The sequence below is a fragment of the Aquarana catesbeiana genome, linkage group LG02 (assembly GCF_042186555.1).
Source record: "Aquarana catesbeiana isolate 2022-GZ linkage group LG02, ASM4218655v1, whole genome shotgun sequence".
NCBI classification, from domain to species: domain Eukaryota; kingdom Metazoa; phylum Chordata; class Amphibia; order Anura; family Ranidae; genus Aquarana; species Aquarana catesbeiana.
This window is the reverse complement of record NC_133325.1, coordinates 775,220,150-775,238,244: the sequence shown is the minus strand read 5'-3', so window position 1 is coordinate 775,238,244 and position 18,095 is coordinate 775,220,150. Positions and strand designations below refer to the sequence as shown.

General features: G+C 45.9%; 1 protein-coding gene across 1 annotated transcript in view; it reads left to right on the top strand.

Annotated features, from left to right (window-relative positions):
• The window catches only part of STYXL2 (serine/threonine/tyrosine interacting like 2), a 140,487-nt gene that overhangs the window by 21,148 nt on the left and 101,244 nt on the right, over positions 1-18,095 (top strand). The window contains exon 2 of the mRNA XM_073617369.1: positions 7,371-7,499. Coding sequence (XP_073473470.1) covers positions 7,393-7,499 — 107 coding nt within the window. The 5' untranslated portion in view covers positions 7,371-7,392. The remainder of the gene's footprint in view (positions 1-7,370; positions 7,500-18,095) is intronic.

Here is an 18,095-nt window from a genome sequence, read left to right as displayed (position 1 = left end):
GGTTTACTGTATATATACTTTAGGACACAGCAACAAAAATGTTTGAATCTTTGCTCCTGTGGATTGACATTTTTTCATAGCAAAGTCTAAAATAAAAATAAAAGTCTCAGAAAATAAAAACTCAGCTCTCCTATAGGAGTGTAGGCTTTTATTCATGGATGGTCTTCTGCTGGACACAGCTGTAAAGAACGGTCATCGGGTCACTTGTGGAGTCAAAAATAAAAAATATAAAGGTTCAAAGCCTCTAATATTTTTCTGCTGGTTCCTCTGCAAACTCAGCATGAATTTCGAAAGATAAAAGTGATCTCGGCGTTGTTTCAATCCACACTACTAGGCGATCGCGCTTCACTTGTTACCGGTCAACTTTTTTCGGGAGTTTGAGAAACCTCAGTTTTGCTTTACTCTCCCTTTCCTTTTTGCCAAAGACTTTCAGCATTTTCGTTTCTGATGTCTTGTAATCAGATAAAAGAGGGGAGAGATGAAACATCCGTCCGTGTAAGAGACTCATAAATAAGACAAGTGGCCGGACTACAGAGCGCCGGTCTGCGCCGACATCAGAGGCGTCAGATGTGTACGGAGATGAATATGGAGCAGGGCAAGGGATGGCGGAATTTATCAGATACTTCTGAGAAAAAAAAACAAATTAATAAAGGAAAAAAGAAGAAACTCTCTTAACCCTGGCTGTGTACGTCTCACTCAAAGAGAAATCCGAGTTCTAAGATTTTACCCAGGTGAAGGGAAAGACTGGAAGTATCCATACATAGACTGTTTTACAGAGCCAATTAATGCTTTGGGGTCCACTAAACTGTGTATGTGTGCAAAAATCAGATACAATTCATAGACGAGCTCGTAACACCAAAAAATTTGGTCTCTAAAACAGAAGATCCAGGATAATATGGAAAATTGCTTTCCATGCTTACCGTAATTTTTCTTTCCTGGAGGCTCATCATGTCAGCCTACCATTGGGGTGGACCTGACCAAATAGTAGGTTGACATGATAAACTCCAGGAAATTTATTGATGGTGAATTTTACACCTGCCAAAAGCTATGCAATTCAATCCAGTGTGGAAGAGGGGCTTCAAGGTTGGCTAATTTTGGCACCAAAGCTCCAGCACTGCTAGAACAGCGTGCCTCCTGCTATCTTGTGCTCTGCTACGTACCATAGGCATGCACATAACATTCCAGACCATAGACCCAAGGAAGGAATGTCAGCACAAAAAAGTAGTTTAAATCACCAAATTTTACTTAATGAGATGGAAGGAACAAAGTAGAGAGTCAATACAAGTTTACACTTCAAACTGTTGTTTACTGAAGGAATGTTATCAATAACTAAATGACAATCTCTTATCAAATTCAAACATTTCACAGTGAACACTATATTCACGGTTCTCAACTAAGCACATCAAATGCTTATGTGAATAGGCTACAGGAGAACAGAGGAGTGACTTTTGTGAGTGTCAGGCCCCTCTCTCTACTGCTCCTCCACTGTAGCCAGGAGCTGGATATATACATATTCCTGCAATCAGGAGACATTTTGGTGTGTATTGCAAGGGGAGCTTTTTTCCCCCTAGTGTTGAGTGTGATGCTGACCTGTACATGCTTATTCAGAGACAAGGCTGAGCAAAGCATCTTGGGATATGTAGTCCATATGGATGGGATTCGCCCTCTGGCTGAATCATGTGGATCTACAACTACCAGCTGGCTGATGGGGAAGAATAGATTGCTGGGAGAGACTATAAAAGAGAGGGAGGAAGGCCTGGTGCGCTCTCTTGAGACCGGCGTGGATCTGTGTGTAGGGACTCTGTGATAGTGTGGGCTGCAGCTGAGTCGTGGCACTGGCAGAATTGTCCAGCGAATATCTGAAGGGGCGCTTGTGGACAGCTCCTCCTTAGCTGTTCGGCAGCAGTTTCGAGGCTGTTACTTCCCAGTCATCCAGCGGTGCATTGGATTCGGGTGAGCCGTGGCGTGGGGCAGTGGAGGCCTGATGTCATCCCCTGAGCTAAAATCTTGAGAGATCTTCTTCATCATCATCTTCTTCATCATCTTCTTCATATTCATCATCATCATCTTCTTCTTCATCTTCATCATCTTCCTTATCTTCATCATCTTCTTCATCTTCATGATCATCATATTCTTCATCTTCATCATCATCATCATCTTCATTCCTGGTTCCAGTGTGATGAGCTGGAAACTTTTTAAGATGATGATGATCTCTCAGCAATGTGGGTCAAGGGATGACATACGCAGGATGTCTGGGTAGGAATGGCTTCCAGGCTGCCGCCGTACAGTAGAGAGGAGCTACGCACAGGTGTCCCTCCAAATGTCCGCAGGATAATTCTGCTAATGCAGGCCACGATTCAGCTGCAGCTCACACTATCACAGAGTTCCAGCATACAGATCCACGCCGGTCCCAAGAGAGTGCGCTAGGCCTCCATCCCTCTTATAGACTCTCCCAGTGATCTGTTCTTCACCATCAGCCAGCTGGTAGTTGCAGTTCCACCCAATTCAGCCAGATGGCGAATCCCATCCAAACGGACTACATATCCCAAGATGCTTTACTCAGTCTTGTCTCTGATTAAGCAGGTAACAGGTCAGAATCACACTCAACACTAGAGAGAAAAACAGCTCCTACTACAGCAATGCCACAAATGTCTCCTGATTGTAGGAATATGTATATATCCAGCTCTTGGATACAGAAGTAAGCCGCAAATAGCATTAGTCACATCACGTCGACATACTGTACATTCCAGAGTCACTTGACTTTACTCAGTCAATCACATTCAGTGGACGGTCTGCAGTAGTCACAAGTGAAAGCATGTGTAGCACCTCAATAGCCATCTCGCTTACAGTCTCCTTTGCCCAGGGTTATTAGAGTTCACAGGACTGTGCTAGGTACATCTCTCCTGGGAACCCTCCAGGGAAGCAGCCTCACACAGGGATCTCCAACCTGGCCTAAAAGGCCTTTTGCAATCCGCCCTAGCCCCCAACTCCATAAGGGACAGAATGACTACAGCCGGCTCCTCCTGAGGAACAGATCCACTCCACGTGGCCTCCTGCTTTGTCATTGTTTACGTATGCTGGATACATCCTCATAGGTGTGGGGTGTTCAGCTCCCAGGCTCCAAGTGTGTGTGTATTTGAGTGTGCGCCTTCAGACCTGGCTTATGAGTGGGTGCTGACTCACCCCTGACATCACTGTGGGAGGGCTCTACCTAAAAGGGACCTAACACCTGGTGTTACTACCTGCAGTACCACATACTATTTTGGTCCAGAGCCACCTAGTGGCAAAGTAGCTAACTGCACCTGCCTACAAGTCAGCCTTTAAATCCAGAGACCCCCTATAGCATAATTAGGTCCCCGACCTCCACTGCGGTGAAGTAGTACGGCCTGGTCACATCCCTGCCCCCAGCCTAACACTAAATGATATCCTTTTTTTTAAAAATTATTCCATACACATCCATTACCTTAAGCCCCGCAATCCACAGTATTTTTCATGATACTACTTCTTGCTGTGTTTATCTGCCACCTTGTGATATCCTCTGTGAGATCACGAATCCCAATCCCTGCTGACTTTTAATATTAGGACACTTACCTGTCCAGGGGATCCCAAGATGTCGGCAACCCAGCCAATTTTTCAATTGGCTCTCGGGTGCTGCAGCTGCCATTCCTTCGTAAGGGAAACCGGCGGCTTAACAGCCGGTTCTCTACTGCGTATGCGTGAAGCATGCTGTGCTTTCTAAATGGCCTGTTGGCAGTGGAAGGAGGAAGGGGGCCGAACCTCCGGGGGACCTTGCCGCGGTGCGGTCTCCCGGAAAGTGGGGATGGGTACCTGTCAAAAACAGGTACATGCTCCCCCCTCCGAACCGAAAGGTGCCAAATGTGACAGCGGAGGGGGGGAGGAAGAAAAACAAGCAGAGCTTCCCCTTTTGAGTGAAGCTGCGCTTTAAGAATACATGCTTAAATAGATATTAAAAAATAAGAGTTTGGTGTCTCTTTAACCACTTCAGCCCCGGATGATTTGGCTACTCAATCACCAGGCCATTTTTTGCGATTCGACACTGCGTAGCTTTAACTGACAATTGCACGGTCGTGCAACTTTGTACTCAAACAAAATTGACGTCCTTTTTTCCCACAAATAGAGCTTTCTTTTGGTGCTATTTGATCACCTCTGCGGTTTTTATTTTTTACGCTATAAACAAACAGAGGGCCAATTTTAAAAAGAACATTTTTTTTTACTTTTTGCTATAATACATATCCAAAAAATATATAAAAAACTAATTTAATTTAATTTTAATCAGTTTAGGCCAATATAAATTCTTAATACATATTTTTGGTAAAAATAAATCACAATAGGCGTATATTGGTTTGTGCAAAAGTTATCGCGTCTACAAAATAGGGGATAGATTTAGGGACTTTTATTTTTATTGTTTTTACTACTAATGGCGGCGATCTGCGATTTTTAGCGGAACTGCGACATTGCAGGGGACAAATCTGACCCAAAATGACACGTTTTGAGGACCAGTGACATTATTACATTGATCAGTGCTAAAAAAAAAATGCACTGATCAATGCAAAAATGACACTGGCAGGGAAGGGGTTAACACTAGGGGGCGATCAAGGGGTTAAGTGTGTTCCCTCAGCGTGTTCTAACTGTAGGGGGGGTGGGCTACTGGTAACATGACAGAGATCACTGTTTCCGATCACTGGGAACAATAGATCTCTGACATGTCACTAGGCAGAACAGGGAAATGCCTTGTTTACATAGGCAGTTCCCCGTTCTGCCTGTGTACAAGGCAATCGCGGGTCATCGGCGGAGATTAAGCCCGCCCGACCGGCGGGCACTCTCCCGCAGCATGCAGCACGAGCGAGAGTGCATCCAAGCCGTCGTAAAGCTACGGCGATTCGCGCAGGAGTGCCATACTGTCTCCATATAACAGTATACTGGCGGTCGGGAAGAAGTTAAGCTGGCCAAATATTTCTATAAAAATTCTCAGTACTTTCGATGACGTGACAAATTTTGTTTCAAAGTACTTCAAAAATGTATTTTGCTTTTAACATTCGATTTTGGAACGAATGTGCTTTCCTGGACGAAAACCACATTCACTGTTAGAAATTTGCTCAAAATTTTCCACTCCTTCGAATTTTATTGTTACTGTGGTTGAAAATGAACGCCCATTTGACCCCAGTAACCATTAGAAATTTGAACGCATGTTTCTAAAATGGAAAATTACGATCAAAAGCCTGCTAGTGCATGGCCTGTTTTACCCTTTCCAAATAATTGATGATACAAAAGGTCAACCACACACACAAACATTAGCTCTACCTCCGTACCTCTGCTGCCCGTGGGAAACCGGTCTCAAGAGCTAGGCTTCTGTTCACCTTCCATACCATTAAAATAGACACAAATGCTGGAGTCCGTCTATAATCCTTATTATGCCTCATTGGTTACAGGGCAAGTTATCCAGGCTATACCCATGACCAACAAGACGCTAATGCATTTCAGCAAAAGCCTTGATCACAGCTAAGATTAAGACTTTTGCCGAAATGCGTTGGAGTCCTCTTTATCTTTTGGATACTTGCCTTTTAATCAATAAAGCATAATAAGGATCATAGATGCACTCCAGAATTTGTATGAATTTTAATGATACAAAATGTGAACCTAAAACTTTTCAAATGTTTATGTTTTTGTCCGTTTTTCACTTCACTTCAATATTAAAAATGGTGAACTAAACTGGGTTAACTGGGTGAGGATCTCATGTGTATAGACTAAGGTGTCCGTTTATGAAGCAGTGAAATCTATTCACTGCTTCGTTCTCCGGCATTCACAGTGAAGATCTTTCTCCTCTGTGTGCCAGTTTATGAAGCTTTGTAGATCGCTTCACCTTTGGAGGAGTGAAGAGATCTACAAATGCTTCAAACAGTGGAGAACGGCCCCTGATACTGGAATCTCGTGAGACTTTACGAGATTACAGCACCAGAAATACAGAGATGTCAGTTTATTAAGCGGTGATAAATTATCACCGCTCAATACACGGACGATTAATGTTAATAAAATAATGAGTCCCCCTACATTATATACATATGTATACACACACACACATTATATATACATGTATATACACACACATTATATATATATATACATATACACATTATATGTATATATGTATATATATGTATACACATAAATATGACAGGGGGACATGCTAACAGTGTTGGGGGGTCTGAACGAGGCATAAGGAAGTTAAAAATCTTCCTCCTTCCCCCTCAGATCCCCCCAGATTTCCTCTTCACTCCCCGATTCACCACCTCTGAGCTGGTGAACCTGGGAGTGTGAATTCTGACTCAGATCGCCAGTGAAGCGGTGAGATCACCGCTTCATAAACTGGCCGTTACTGTGTCATTCATGAGAATTCTCCGTGTGTAGAGATAATCGGCGGGAGAACAAGTTCAAACATGTTCTCCCCCGATTATCACTGTTTCATAAACTGTTTATGGACTGTGATCAGCGGTGATCCTCGGGATCACCGCTGATCACTGCTTCATAAACGGACACCATAGGCAGAGTCACCTAATTGCTCCCATGAGGATCATTGGTCAGATAGGTTAGAAAAGTGGTTGTCAACCTCCGTCCTCAAGTACCCTCAAAGAGCCATGTTTTCAGGCTTTCCTTAACTTTGCACAGCTGCTTTAAATCAATATCAATGACATGGTATTGATAAGAGCTATTTTATCTAAGGGAAGTTCCCAAAACATGGCCCATTGGGGATACTTGAGGACTGAGATTGAGAACCACTGGGTTAGAAAACAAGTTCACACGCTTTATGGAGTACTTTGTGTTGTCAACGGCCATCCAGATGGTGCCTGCATGCTTGAATGTTGTCCCATGCCTATAGCCACCTATAAAGTCAACCTATGCTTTGCCCTTGCAGGTAAATAAAGGAAGGGGGTGGGAATAGTGGTGACATCATTGCCCAAATATGGCCATGTGGCCTCATTTAGGCAGTGATGTAAGGCTCCTTTCCCTACCCGTTTGCTTATGTGGGATTCCTGACCATGTAGGTGAATGGGCCAGGTGACATCACTGGTTGGTAAGGATGCTTCCTTAGCAGCCAATGACAGCCGGAAGCTGTCACATTCATCCACGTCAAATGCCCGTAACATTCAGCATTCAGACAAACATCCGAACAGCCAGTGTTTGGTCCAAACTTATGTTTGGACCAAGCACTAAGCTCATCCCTAATGACTGCGTATGCTGGTAAATTTGCTGGAGATATCTATATGTACTCAGCTTTTCATTTCCTAATCCTTTCTATAAGACTCTCAGACCACTTTTACATTTAAATTCTAAACTTGATTATTTTCCTTCAGGTCCATCAACCTGCCAATCACAATGGCAACAGCCCCAGACGAGGAAAAGGAGCAAGTTGTACCTGATAAAGATGATGATGATATTTTGGCTGTCCAAGCACGCTACATGCGTAGCCCATCACCTACCAGGTGAGTATCAAATCTACACGCCACCATATTCATCCTGCGGGTAAACTTGGCCAATTGGCTACCCCAGAAGAGGGATTGGTTTGATTGTATTATGTTGTTTCCTCCTTCATATTTTATAGTAAATAGGGTTTCACTTTTTTTTGCTGAAGGCTCTTCTTTAGGCCTCACCCAACTCCCATCCCTCTGTCTAATAAAAGAAAAATAGTACACAATGAGGCATTCACATTGGAAAATAAAAATGGTAGCTGGATGGGGCTTAGTTCTAAACTCAGGGTTAAGTCGAACCCTTCAAAAAGTGAAGCCAGTTTAAAGGACATACTAGTCATACTAGTGGACATCTTGTGGTGTCTGTTCTCAGAGAGGATTTTCACTTTCACAATAGGTGACATCTTCACTTTTCAATATAAAAAAAAAAATTGTTACAACTGACAAGACACCTTGGCTTTCTTGCTACACGTTATAGTTTTGCAATGTTTTCATTTGCATTTATTGGTACAGAGATCATTTTTAGACTCAAATTAAGGGGATTTGGCAGGGAACTTGCAAGGATTTTGCAGGAAAAAGTTGTATGAAAAAACTTTATTTGGCAACCGACATTACATTGGACTGCAGCCCACCTTCATTAAGAGAACTAACAGACACACACATACCATATACTGTATATCATCTCTAGTCCAGTGTTCCCTAAACTGTGGCCCGTTTGCTTGCCGTTAAATAGGGCACTATTCTCTCTGACACCAACAATAGAGTATTATTTCTCCCACTGACATCAGTGGTGAAGCACTAATAGTTCCCCTGACACCAACGATAGGGCACTATTCCTTCAACTTACACCAATGATGGAGCATTATTCCTTCCACTGAAACCAATGATGGGGCACTATTCCGCCCACTGAAACCAATGATGGGTCACTATTCCTGCCACTGACACCAACAATGGGGCAATATTTCTCCCACTGATATAACAAGACACTATTCCTTCCACTGATACCAACAATGGAACACTATTCCTCGCACTGGCACCAAAGATGGGGCGCTATTCCTCCCACTGACACCAATGATGGGGCGCTATTCCTCCTACTGACACCAAAGATGGGGCGCTATTCCTCCCACTGGCACCAACGATAGGGGTGCTATTCCTCCCACTGGCACCAACGATGGGGTGCTATTCCTCCCACTGACACCAACAATAGGGCGCTATTCCTCCCACTGACACCAACAATGAGGCGCTATTCCTCCCACTGACACCAACAATGGGGCGCTATTCCCCCCACCGACACCAACAATGGGGCGCTATTCCTCCCATTGACACCAACGATGGGGCGCTATTCCTCCCATTGACACCAACGATGGGGCGCTATTCCTCCCACTGACACCAACGATGGGGCGCTTTTCCTCCCACTGCCAACGACGATGGGGCACTATTCCTTCCACTGACACCACTGATAGGGCACTATTGATCTTTTATTAAAAAGAATCAAGCAACCAATTTTATACAAAAGTAAAAAACAAAACCAAAGTACAAAACTTCAACATAAATCCAAGGAATACACATCCATGTTCAGAATATATACAATATATACATAATCCACTACCAAAACTATTTACATAAAGCAGCAGAGAGGGCCTAAGAGGCACAACCCATCACCTATGTACGCAGCCATTTATCAAAAAATAAATCCAAATAATAATAATCTAGGGTGATAAGAGACAGACAGCCACACCCGGGAAAGAGACTCCTGGCAGTCAGGGAGGCTTGAAACCCCTCCACGCCTTCAACCAAGCCCCCTGACTCCGCTTGTCTCTCTCGAGCACCCGAATCTTCTCCACCTCATGCAGAATGTCATACACCACCACCTCAACAGGAAGAATTTTACGCCGAATGCAGACCTGACACCGTGCGTTCCAAGTGAAATAACGGACTACTAGGCTAACTAGAAAAAGTGTATCTAAACAAAAAAGCCCACCAGTATTGAATGCTCCATACACCCACTCAGCATAACCCAGCCTGGAGAGGAAAGGGACACCGAGGGCCCGCCCCACCTGTTTGTACACTTCTATGTTAAACGGGCAATGAAGCAGAAAATGGTCCATAGTCTCCTCCTCACCTGCACACTCCTCCCGAGGACAGCTACGATCCACCCCACTGCGGAATTTCAAATTGCCCCTAACATAGAGCCTCCCATGGAAGCACAACCAGGCCAGATCCCTAAATTTAGGGGGTACTCTGTCCAAATTAATAAGTCTTAACCCTGCCCTCAAAACTGGGCCTGGGCAATCCCTTAAGGCCAGTGGGTCATGAAAGACTTCGCTCAAGACTCGACTCATAAGGACTTTCCTCGGAACCGATCTGAGATCTTCAGCCGACAATCGCCACTGCCGTAGTAACTTCAGGCACGGAGCGACATAGGCTGGTAGCTGACCACGATGACCCCTGAGATTCTTCACTTGGCCACCCTCTTCCCAAAGTCGCAGAAAAGGCCTAAACCAAGATCTAAAGATGCCTACCCATCCAGGAGGTTCCACTGCAAGCATATTACCAATGTTAAACTTGAGAAAAAGCAGTGAAAAGAAAAGAACTGGGTTGACCATACCTAAGCCACCCTCCCTCCTGGATAGATAGGTGACATTCCTCTTGATGGGGTTCAGTCTGTTCCCCCACAACATCTGGAAGAACACACTACTGACCCTAGCATAGAGAGACACTGGCAAGATGCAGACAAAGCTGACATACAAGAAGATCGGAATCAGGTAAGTCTTAATCAGATCAACCCTTTCCCTCATAGATAACTTCCATCTCTTCCAGCTGACCACCTTAGTATTGGCAATTTCCAGTCTGCCTTCCCAGTTTTTGAGGCCATAATCGCCAGGTCCAAATTCAATGCCTAGAATCTTAATTCTTTCCTGGGGCACTGGAAAGGTGTCTGGGAGATCAAAACCCTCACCTTCCTTTCCCATCCAGAAAACTTCAGTCTTTTCCTGATTGATCTTGGAGCCTGATGCTTCAGAATACCGTGATGTCAGAGAGACCACCTCCTCTGCTTCATCCGCCCCAGTGACAATCACGGACACATCGTCCGCATAGGCAACAACCCTCAAAGGCGGCTCACCTGGGAGCCCCACTGGCACCCCACACAACATGCCGCTCTCTAGCCTCCTGATGAAGGGGTCGATTGCAAACACATAGAGCAAGGGACTCAGGGGACAACCCTGGCGCACCCCGGAGCCAACCTCAAAGGACTGCCCAACCCAACCATTAACAAGAGGAAAGCTTTCTGCCCCCTTATACAAGACTTTTAACCAATTGACAAAACCACCCGGCAGACCGTACGTACTAAGGAGCAACCACAGGTACTCATGGTTAACACGATCAAAAGCTTTTGCCTGATCCAATGTCAGCAAATACTTTCCCCAGCCTGCAGCCCTGCATCGCTCCAAGGCCTCCCGGACAGCTAAAACTGCTGTGAAGGTGCACCTACCCTGGACCGAACAGTGCTGATGACGAGAAAGCAAAGACTCTGCTACTGACGATAGGCGCCAGAAAATGATCTTTGCCAGTATCTTTCTATCGACATTAAGAAGGCTGATGGGGCGCCAATTCTCAATCATCGAAGGATCTTTACCCTTTGAAAGAAGAATCACAGCTGAGTGCCTCATGGAAGGGGGAAGTACCCCCTCTGCAAGGCAACTGTTAAAAACCTCTACCAAATGTGGGGCCAGAATAGGCTTAAAAGCTTTGTAAAACTCAGCCGTCAAGCCATCCGGTCCAGGTGACTTTTTGATGGCAAGCTGTTCAATTGCCCTCATCACCTCTTCAACTGTGATCTCCTCTGTCAAATTCATCAATGGGACATCTTCATCATTTAGACCTGGAGTAGAGTCCAAAAAGCTTTCCATCTTGTCACGGTCAAGCTCTTTCCTCCCAAGAAGGTCAGCATAAAAGGACCTAACGACCTCCAGAATCCCTGACCTGGACTTTGTCAAGGAACCTGTACTGTCCTTAAGGCCAACGACCGTTTTAACAGCTACACCTTGTTTGCAGTTCTGGTAAGGGTCAGGCGAGTGGTACTTCCCATAGTCCCTCTCCAGAACCAAAGAGGCATGCCGGTCATATTGACACTTCCTGAGAAGGAGTTTCACTTCCGAGATTGCCCCAGGATCTCCTCCTCTCGAGACAAGAATATCCAGCTTCCTCCGTAAACGTTGGTAGGTCATGTATTTATTAAACTGCTTTCTATTGGCTAGGCCCCTGAAGAATCCAGCAATCCTCTTTTTGGTCAGCTCCCACCACTCAGCCTTGCTGCTACAAAAGTCCAGGATGGTCACCTGTGCCTGAAAGAATTCCTCAAAGGATTGTCTAACATGTTCTTCCTTGAGTAGAGTCGAATTCAATCTCCAGATGCCCTTACCCCTCTGAGGGGCGTCTGAAGCATTCAGGACCACAGATAGCATACAGTGATCAGAGAACTCCACTGCCTGCACCACTGGGGGTGAGAAAGCAGAGGTCTCCTTCAAAAAAAACCTATCTATTCTACTCTGACTATTACCTCGATGAAAGGTGAACCCAGTGTCATCCGGGAGGTGCTTAATGTGCACATCCACAAGACCAGCATCCCTAACCATACTATTTAAAAAAACGCTATCATATCCCAGCCTGTCCTTGAAGTCCTTCCTGTCCTTGGGCCTAGTTACTGTATTAAAGTCACCTCCAAAGACCACTTGCCGGGATGTAAAAAGAAATGGCTTGATCCTTGTAAAAAGGCATTTCCTGTCCCACTTTGTGTGCGGCCCATAAACATTAATTAGGCGCAGGTCCTGCCCTCCCACAAGGACGTCTAAGACCATACATCTCCCAATCTCCACCTCAATAACCCGCCGGACAGTTACCATGCCGGTTTTAAACAACACCGCCACACCGCCGTAAGGCTCGGCCGCAAGAGACCAGTAAGATGGACCATACCTCCACTCTCTCTTGGCCATATGAATATCTGCCAAGGAGGTGAGCCTAGTCTCTTGCAAAAATAAAATTTCAGCATCTAATTGGCTGAACAAAAAGAAGGCCATAGAACGAGCTCTTACTGACTTAATGCTGGCGACATTTATTGTCACCACTTTTAACGGAGGGGGAACCGCCATTTGGGTTATTGGGTGGAATGCTTCTTAGCTCCCCTCTGCTGCTCATCACCAGAAGCCTCTCTCTTTCTTGAGGCCGCCTCAAACTCCATCTCAGAATCAGAACTTCGCTCCGAAGAAGCTCCAGATGAAGAAATTTCCCAATTAGAGGACCTATAACGGTTGGAGACAGGCACTGGAGCCTGTTCCGTCCTCACCACCTGCTTCTTCCGCTTCCCAACCTTCCTTCTCTCCTCCAGGTACTGCAGGTCAGCTTCAGAGATGCCGTCATCTCTTACTTTTTTCTGTGAAGTCTTTACAGAAGACTTCTTTATAGAGGAAGAAGCAACCTTTTTAGTACCCGCTACCACTCCTGGTGGGGGGGGGGTGCTCCCTTTGAATCAGACTTAGGAGGGGTAGACTCCTGGGGGGTAACTGACTCGGGGGGCATAGACTTGGAAGGTTCTGACACAAGAGGAGGGGATACAGTAGGCTGGGGGGACACAGAGACAGATACAGAAGGAATACTTACAGACACAGGAGGGGTGGCCACAGGAACTGGAGAGGGATCCTGAGCAGGACCAAGGGAGTCGGTCACCGCAGAGGAGGATGGTACACCAGGGGCCTCACCCTCCATCCTGTCCAGCCTTGACATGTCATCAATTACCTCCTTCTCCATATTGTGCCAGGCTTCAGGACATCTGCTATAGGGGTGGCCAAGGCGCAGGCACAGGTTGCACCTGATCATCTCGGTGCAGTCCTTGGCCATATGACCCTGACCCCGACACACTGAACATATCAAGGCTGAACAGGAAGAGCTCAAATGCCCCTTTTCTCCACAGCGGTGACACAGCTTCGGCTGACCAGGGTAGAAAATAGTCATCCTATCCCTCCCTATAAAAGCTGAGGAGGGCAGGTGACGGACAACATTCCCATCCCTGGCCAACCTGACTGTAACCGACCAACCCCCAGTCCAGATGTTACGCTCATCAAGTATTTTATCGGGCTTAGTCAATACCTCACCATAATTCTTTAACCAGACCTCTAGATCTCGAGCAGGAACACTCTCATTAGTGAGAATAATTGTGATTTTTTTCACTGTAGACCTTTGTGAAACTGCAACTGGGGTCAGACCTTCCCATTCGGGTCTTGACCTGCACCGAGCCTCATATCTCTCCCAGAACAGGTCAAGACCCTCTGGCCTGGTGAAACTAATAGTATATTCCCGGCTCCCAGCAACATGTATTAGGGCATACAGATCGTTTGCCCCAAAACCCATCTCCAAAATCATGTCCACCACTGCACGCCGTGCTGGAGGGGTTGCACCACCTTCCCATTTAAGAATCACTACATTTCTTCTTGGACCCCCAGCAGAAGCCAGAGACCCAAGACCAGATCCCAGGGTGCTCAAGGTGGTAGGTCGCAGGAGGAAAACCCTCTTGGGGGCGGAGCTACCAGGAGCAGAGCGTACCACCTGAGCAAATGTAGGCTTATCAGGGCCAAGGCCCCACACGGATGTTACATTAGTCTGTACATTACAATTATTATTATCTGCTGGAACGGAGTTGGTAGGACTGTCCATCACACTTGAACTGGGACCATTATTCATCACACTTGTACTGAGATGATTTTTATCAGTCACACAAACATTCACATTCCCATCAGGAATAATCACAGTTTCTGCTGCAATACCAGCTGTCTCCTGAAGCTGTGCTGTAGAGTCCTCAGCAGCTGTGGGGCAAACAGCTTTAGACTCAGCTAAAGGGGGGTTAATTGGCTCTGCTGAATCTTGTAGTTCATCTGCAGGAATGTCATTTTTTAAATGCAAACTTTGCTGTACTGCAGCATCAGCAGGCACAGCATTGCTACACATGGGATTAGCAGCCTGATTGTCACTGGGCACATTGTCTGTATCAGTCACAGTGTTCACAAAAACAGTTTTATGCACCACATGGGGCTTGACAGGCTTTACCTTGTCAGGCATGTTATCAGTAATGTCCTCCTCATGGAACACCAACTGATCTTCCCGTATAGGAGACTCCATTGCCTGGATGGCCCTGAGCATGCCTCCTGAGTCCTGGGAAGGCATGGGGCTGCTTACCTCTCCCTGAGGGGGCAGGGGGTCTGAACTGGGGGTCTCCTCCTCCACCTCCATTTTTGTCATCCTGGCAAACCTTCTGTCATTGCAGAACTTTTCCTTAAATGGCCCATCTCTTCCTTCCATGATGGACACAATGGTCTCCTGATGTTCCACCCGGACCTTGGCCAGTTGGATCTCCGGATCCATGGACCCACGTTTCTGGCTGTGCAAGCCCTCACGCTGTCTTCTCAAGCGCTTCAGCTCCGCTCTCAGTTTATAGAGTTTGTCTCTTTCCCTATTCAGGGCTTTAATCCCGGCCACCACTCGCTCCTGAATTGCCTCTGAGCCTTCATCCTTACCAGGGACAGAGAGATCACAAGCCATGGTTTGTACAGAGGAAGGCATGTCACCTGATGGCCCAGGAGATGGCTGGGAGCTTCCAGCAGGAGAGGCCCTGCTGGCCTCCATGGCTTCCCCAGAAAGGGGCCAGGAGAGCTGGGATAGATTTCCTCACCAGTCCCCTCTCACACGGATCAGCAGCAGCTCCAGAGGCAGCCTCCTCCTGACACACCTGTGCTCCAATGATGGGTGGGGCACTATTCCTCCCACTGATACCAATGATGGGGCACTATTCCTCCCACTGACACCAGCAATGGGGCACTATTCCTCCCACCAACACCAATGATGGGGCGCTATTCCTCCCACTGCCAACGACGATGGGGCACTATTCCTCCCACTGACACTGACAATGGGGCACTATTCCTTCTACTGACACCACTGATAGGGCACTATTCCTCCCACTGACAACAGCAATGGGGCACTATTCCTCCCAATGACACCAATGATGGAACCCGGTTCCTATTACTTTTCCAGTTATTTGGGAGGACTGCATTATTTTTTCCTTTTGAAATATTTGTTGGAATGGGGGGTCCCCATTAAAATCTATAACAGACCCGAAGAGTCTGGTATAGAATTGGGGTGGACCCCAAGCTGTTTGTTGTGTGGGGTCCCCCTTAAATTTTTTAACCTACAGCACCAGGTATGAATTATGGGGGAACTATCTGTTCTCAATTGCTCTTATGGCCGCGGATGAATGGGGCCGGTAATGTCACTCGTTCTTAAGGATTTGGCATCGCCTGCAACTGCCAGCGTACTTAAGAACCATTGACCGTAGGGTGCTGTCACGTATATTAGTGGTAATAATACAGTTATTATACATGATGTTTAGATGTTCGTCCAAATGGCCGAACAGCCAAGGGTCAGTCTAAATTTCTGCTTGGCCTGAGCCTTAAGCTCATCTCTACTCAGAATACATGGTACTGTATACCTGACCTATTGAAAACAATGCACTCCCTGTGAGGCTGATAACTTATATCAACTCTTGTTAAAGTGTAAACCCTAAATCAATTTTCAGTAGTTGTGGCCCCATGCTTTACTGTATGCCATCAGTCTGCCATGTGCACTTTTTGAATTTTTTTTTGAAACTCCGCGGTGCAGTGTACACACTCGAAACAAAACACCAGATGCAAAAATAAGTGAGCACACAAATGTGAAGCACACAAAAATGTACAGGGTGTACAAATGGTCCTTCTCCAAAGAGAAAGCACCCTGGCCTTAATTCCCCAGGGCGCAAGGCTCCTGACAGGGACTGGGGTACTCGGGGTCCACCCAGCTGAAGCCAAGTGGACCCCATTCTTCGGGAGACCTGCCAAAGCAAGGTCTACCCAAGTACTAGGTGAGGCTCTTACAAAAGTTCTCCCCCTCATGGGAGGGGAGAACCTGACCAAGAGCCAATCCCCGCAATGCTTTCAGGTCAAGTCCAAGGGCCTACACCCTACTATGGGGCTAACTGTCAGACAACAGAGCATGCATGGCAGGCTGACAACGCTGCTGTTATTTGTCAAGGAGATTGACGGAGGCTGCATCACTTGAATAGAAGGATGGTAGGAGGGACCTTTCAGCTCGATCTTTTTAGGTGATTTACAGGATCCGAGTTCTACTTTAAAAACTGTAAAACTTCTCTAAGTGGGAACTTTCTCATTCATGAAATATACAGTTCTGCTGCCAGCAGAATTCTATTCTGAAGGATCGGCACTGTCCTATTCCCTGCAGCGTAATAAAAGATGGAGACACGGTTATAATCTTAACAAATGACTCCGGCTACAGAACAAGCGAGAATTACACATGCATCTGAGGAGCTGCTTAAGTATGCAAATTAAATTATGCGTATGCAGATAGCAATGAATAGGGCTTAGCGGCATATCTTTGCATACTTAATTCTCATTTGACTATGCTAATCGGTGCTGGCGGTATGTGAGGGGAGATAGAGATATATCCAGGAGCTTGTTTGTCTGTATTGAGACTCGCGGTTAAAGCAGAGCTCCAGCCAAAAAAAAAAAACAAGCAAAAAATGTAGAGCCCATAAAAGATAAAATAACAAAACAAGCTTTTCCTGCAGCAATCCAGAGATTTCCTCCTCATTTCTTTTTTTGGCCACTAGATGTCCTTAGTCTGATAGCCAGCAACATTCAACCCACTTTAATCCTAGGTCACCATGGACATGCCCCCAACCTGTGACTGGACAGTGAAAGAAGAAGTAGGACAGTGATTAGCTCATCTTTCTGCCACTCTGCTCTCTACTCCTATCAGCGTGCTTCTTTTTTTAGCACATTAACTGATTGGCTCCTTGTGTTGCTTCTTCCTCTTGCACTCCAGCCCTGCTGTACAGGGATTTCAAGAGGCTGATACTCCCAGCAGGGTCCTTCTCTTCCCCATAGTGCTTCAGTAATAAAAATGTTAGCTGCGCAAACCCAAAGACCCCCGAAGACGTGCATTTGCATGAAACGCGTAGGGCGGAGCTTACAATGGGACATCACGAGAAGCAGCGGCCATAGTTGTAAGTTCGGCCCGGATTTTTTCCTTGGATTTCCAGTCTATCGCATTTACAGTTGATTCTTTGCTTATTATTGTGTATTACCTTTTACTAAATGCAATAAATAGTAATCTATGTTGGGTATTTGTGGCTCTGTGTGGTGAGCAATTTCCCCAAACAGCACAATGTAATTATCTGCTGCCCCCCCAGTGAAGAGGAGAGAGAGGTGCCGGTGGTGTTTGCAGAGGATTGGAGCACAGCTGAGGAGGAGTGTGATCCTATTATCATAAGCTGCAAATATGGGCACTTGGGCAGCAATACAATCTAGGGAGAGCGTAGTGGTGGAGGTGTGGTGTTACTCACTCTGGGAAGACGAGTTTTGCTGACTCACCTAAAGTGAGCGAGTTAAGATTTATTTATACTTAGTTACATGTATTTTACACTTTATTCATTAAATTTTATTTTTATTATATTTATTGGTAATGCAGCTCAGTGAATTGATTTGGCAGTTATATTGGTTTTGTGGACATTGG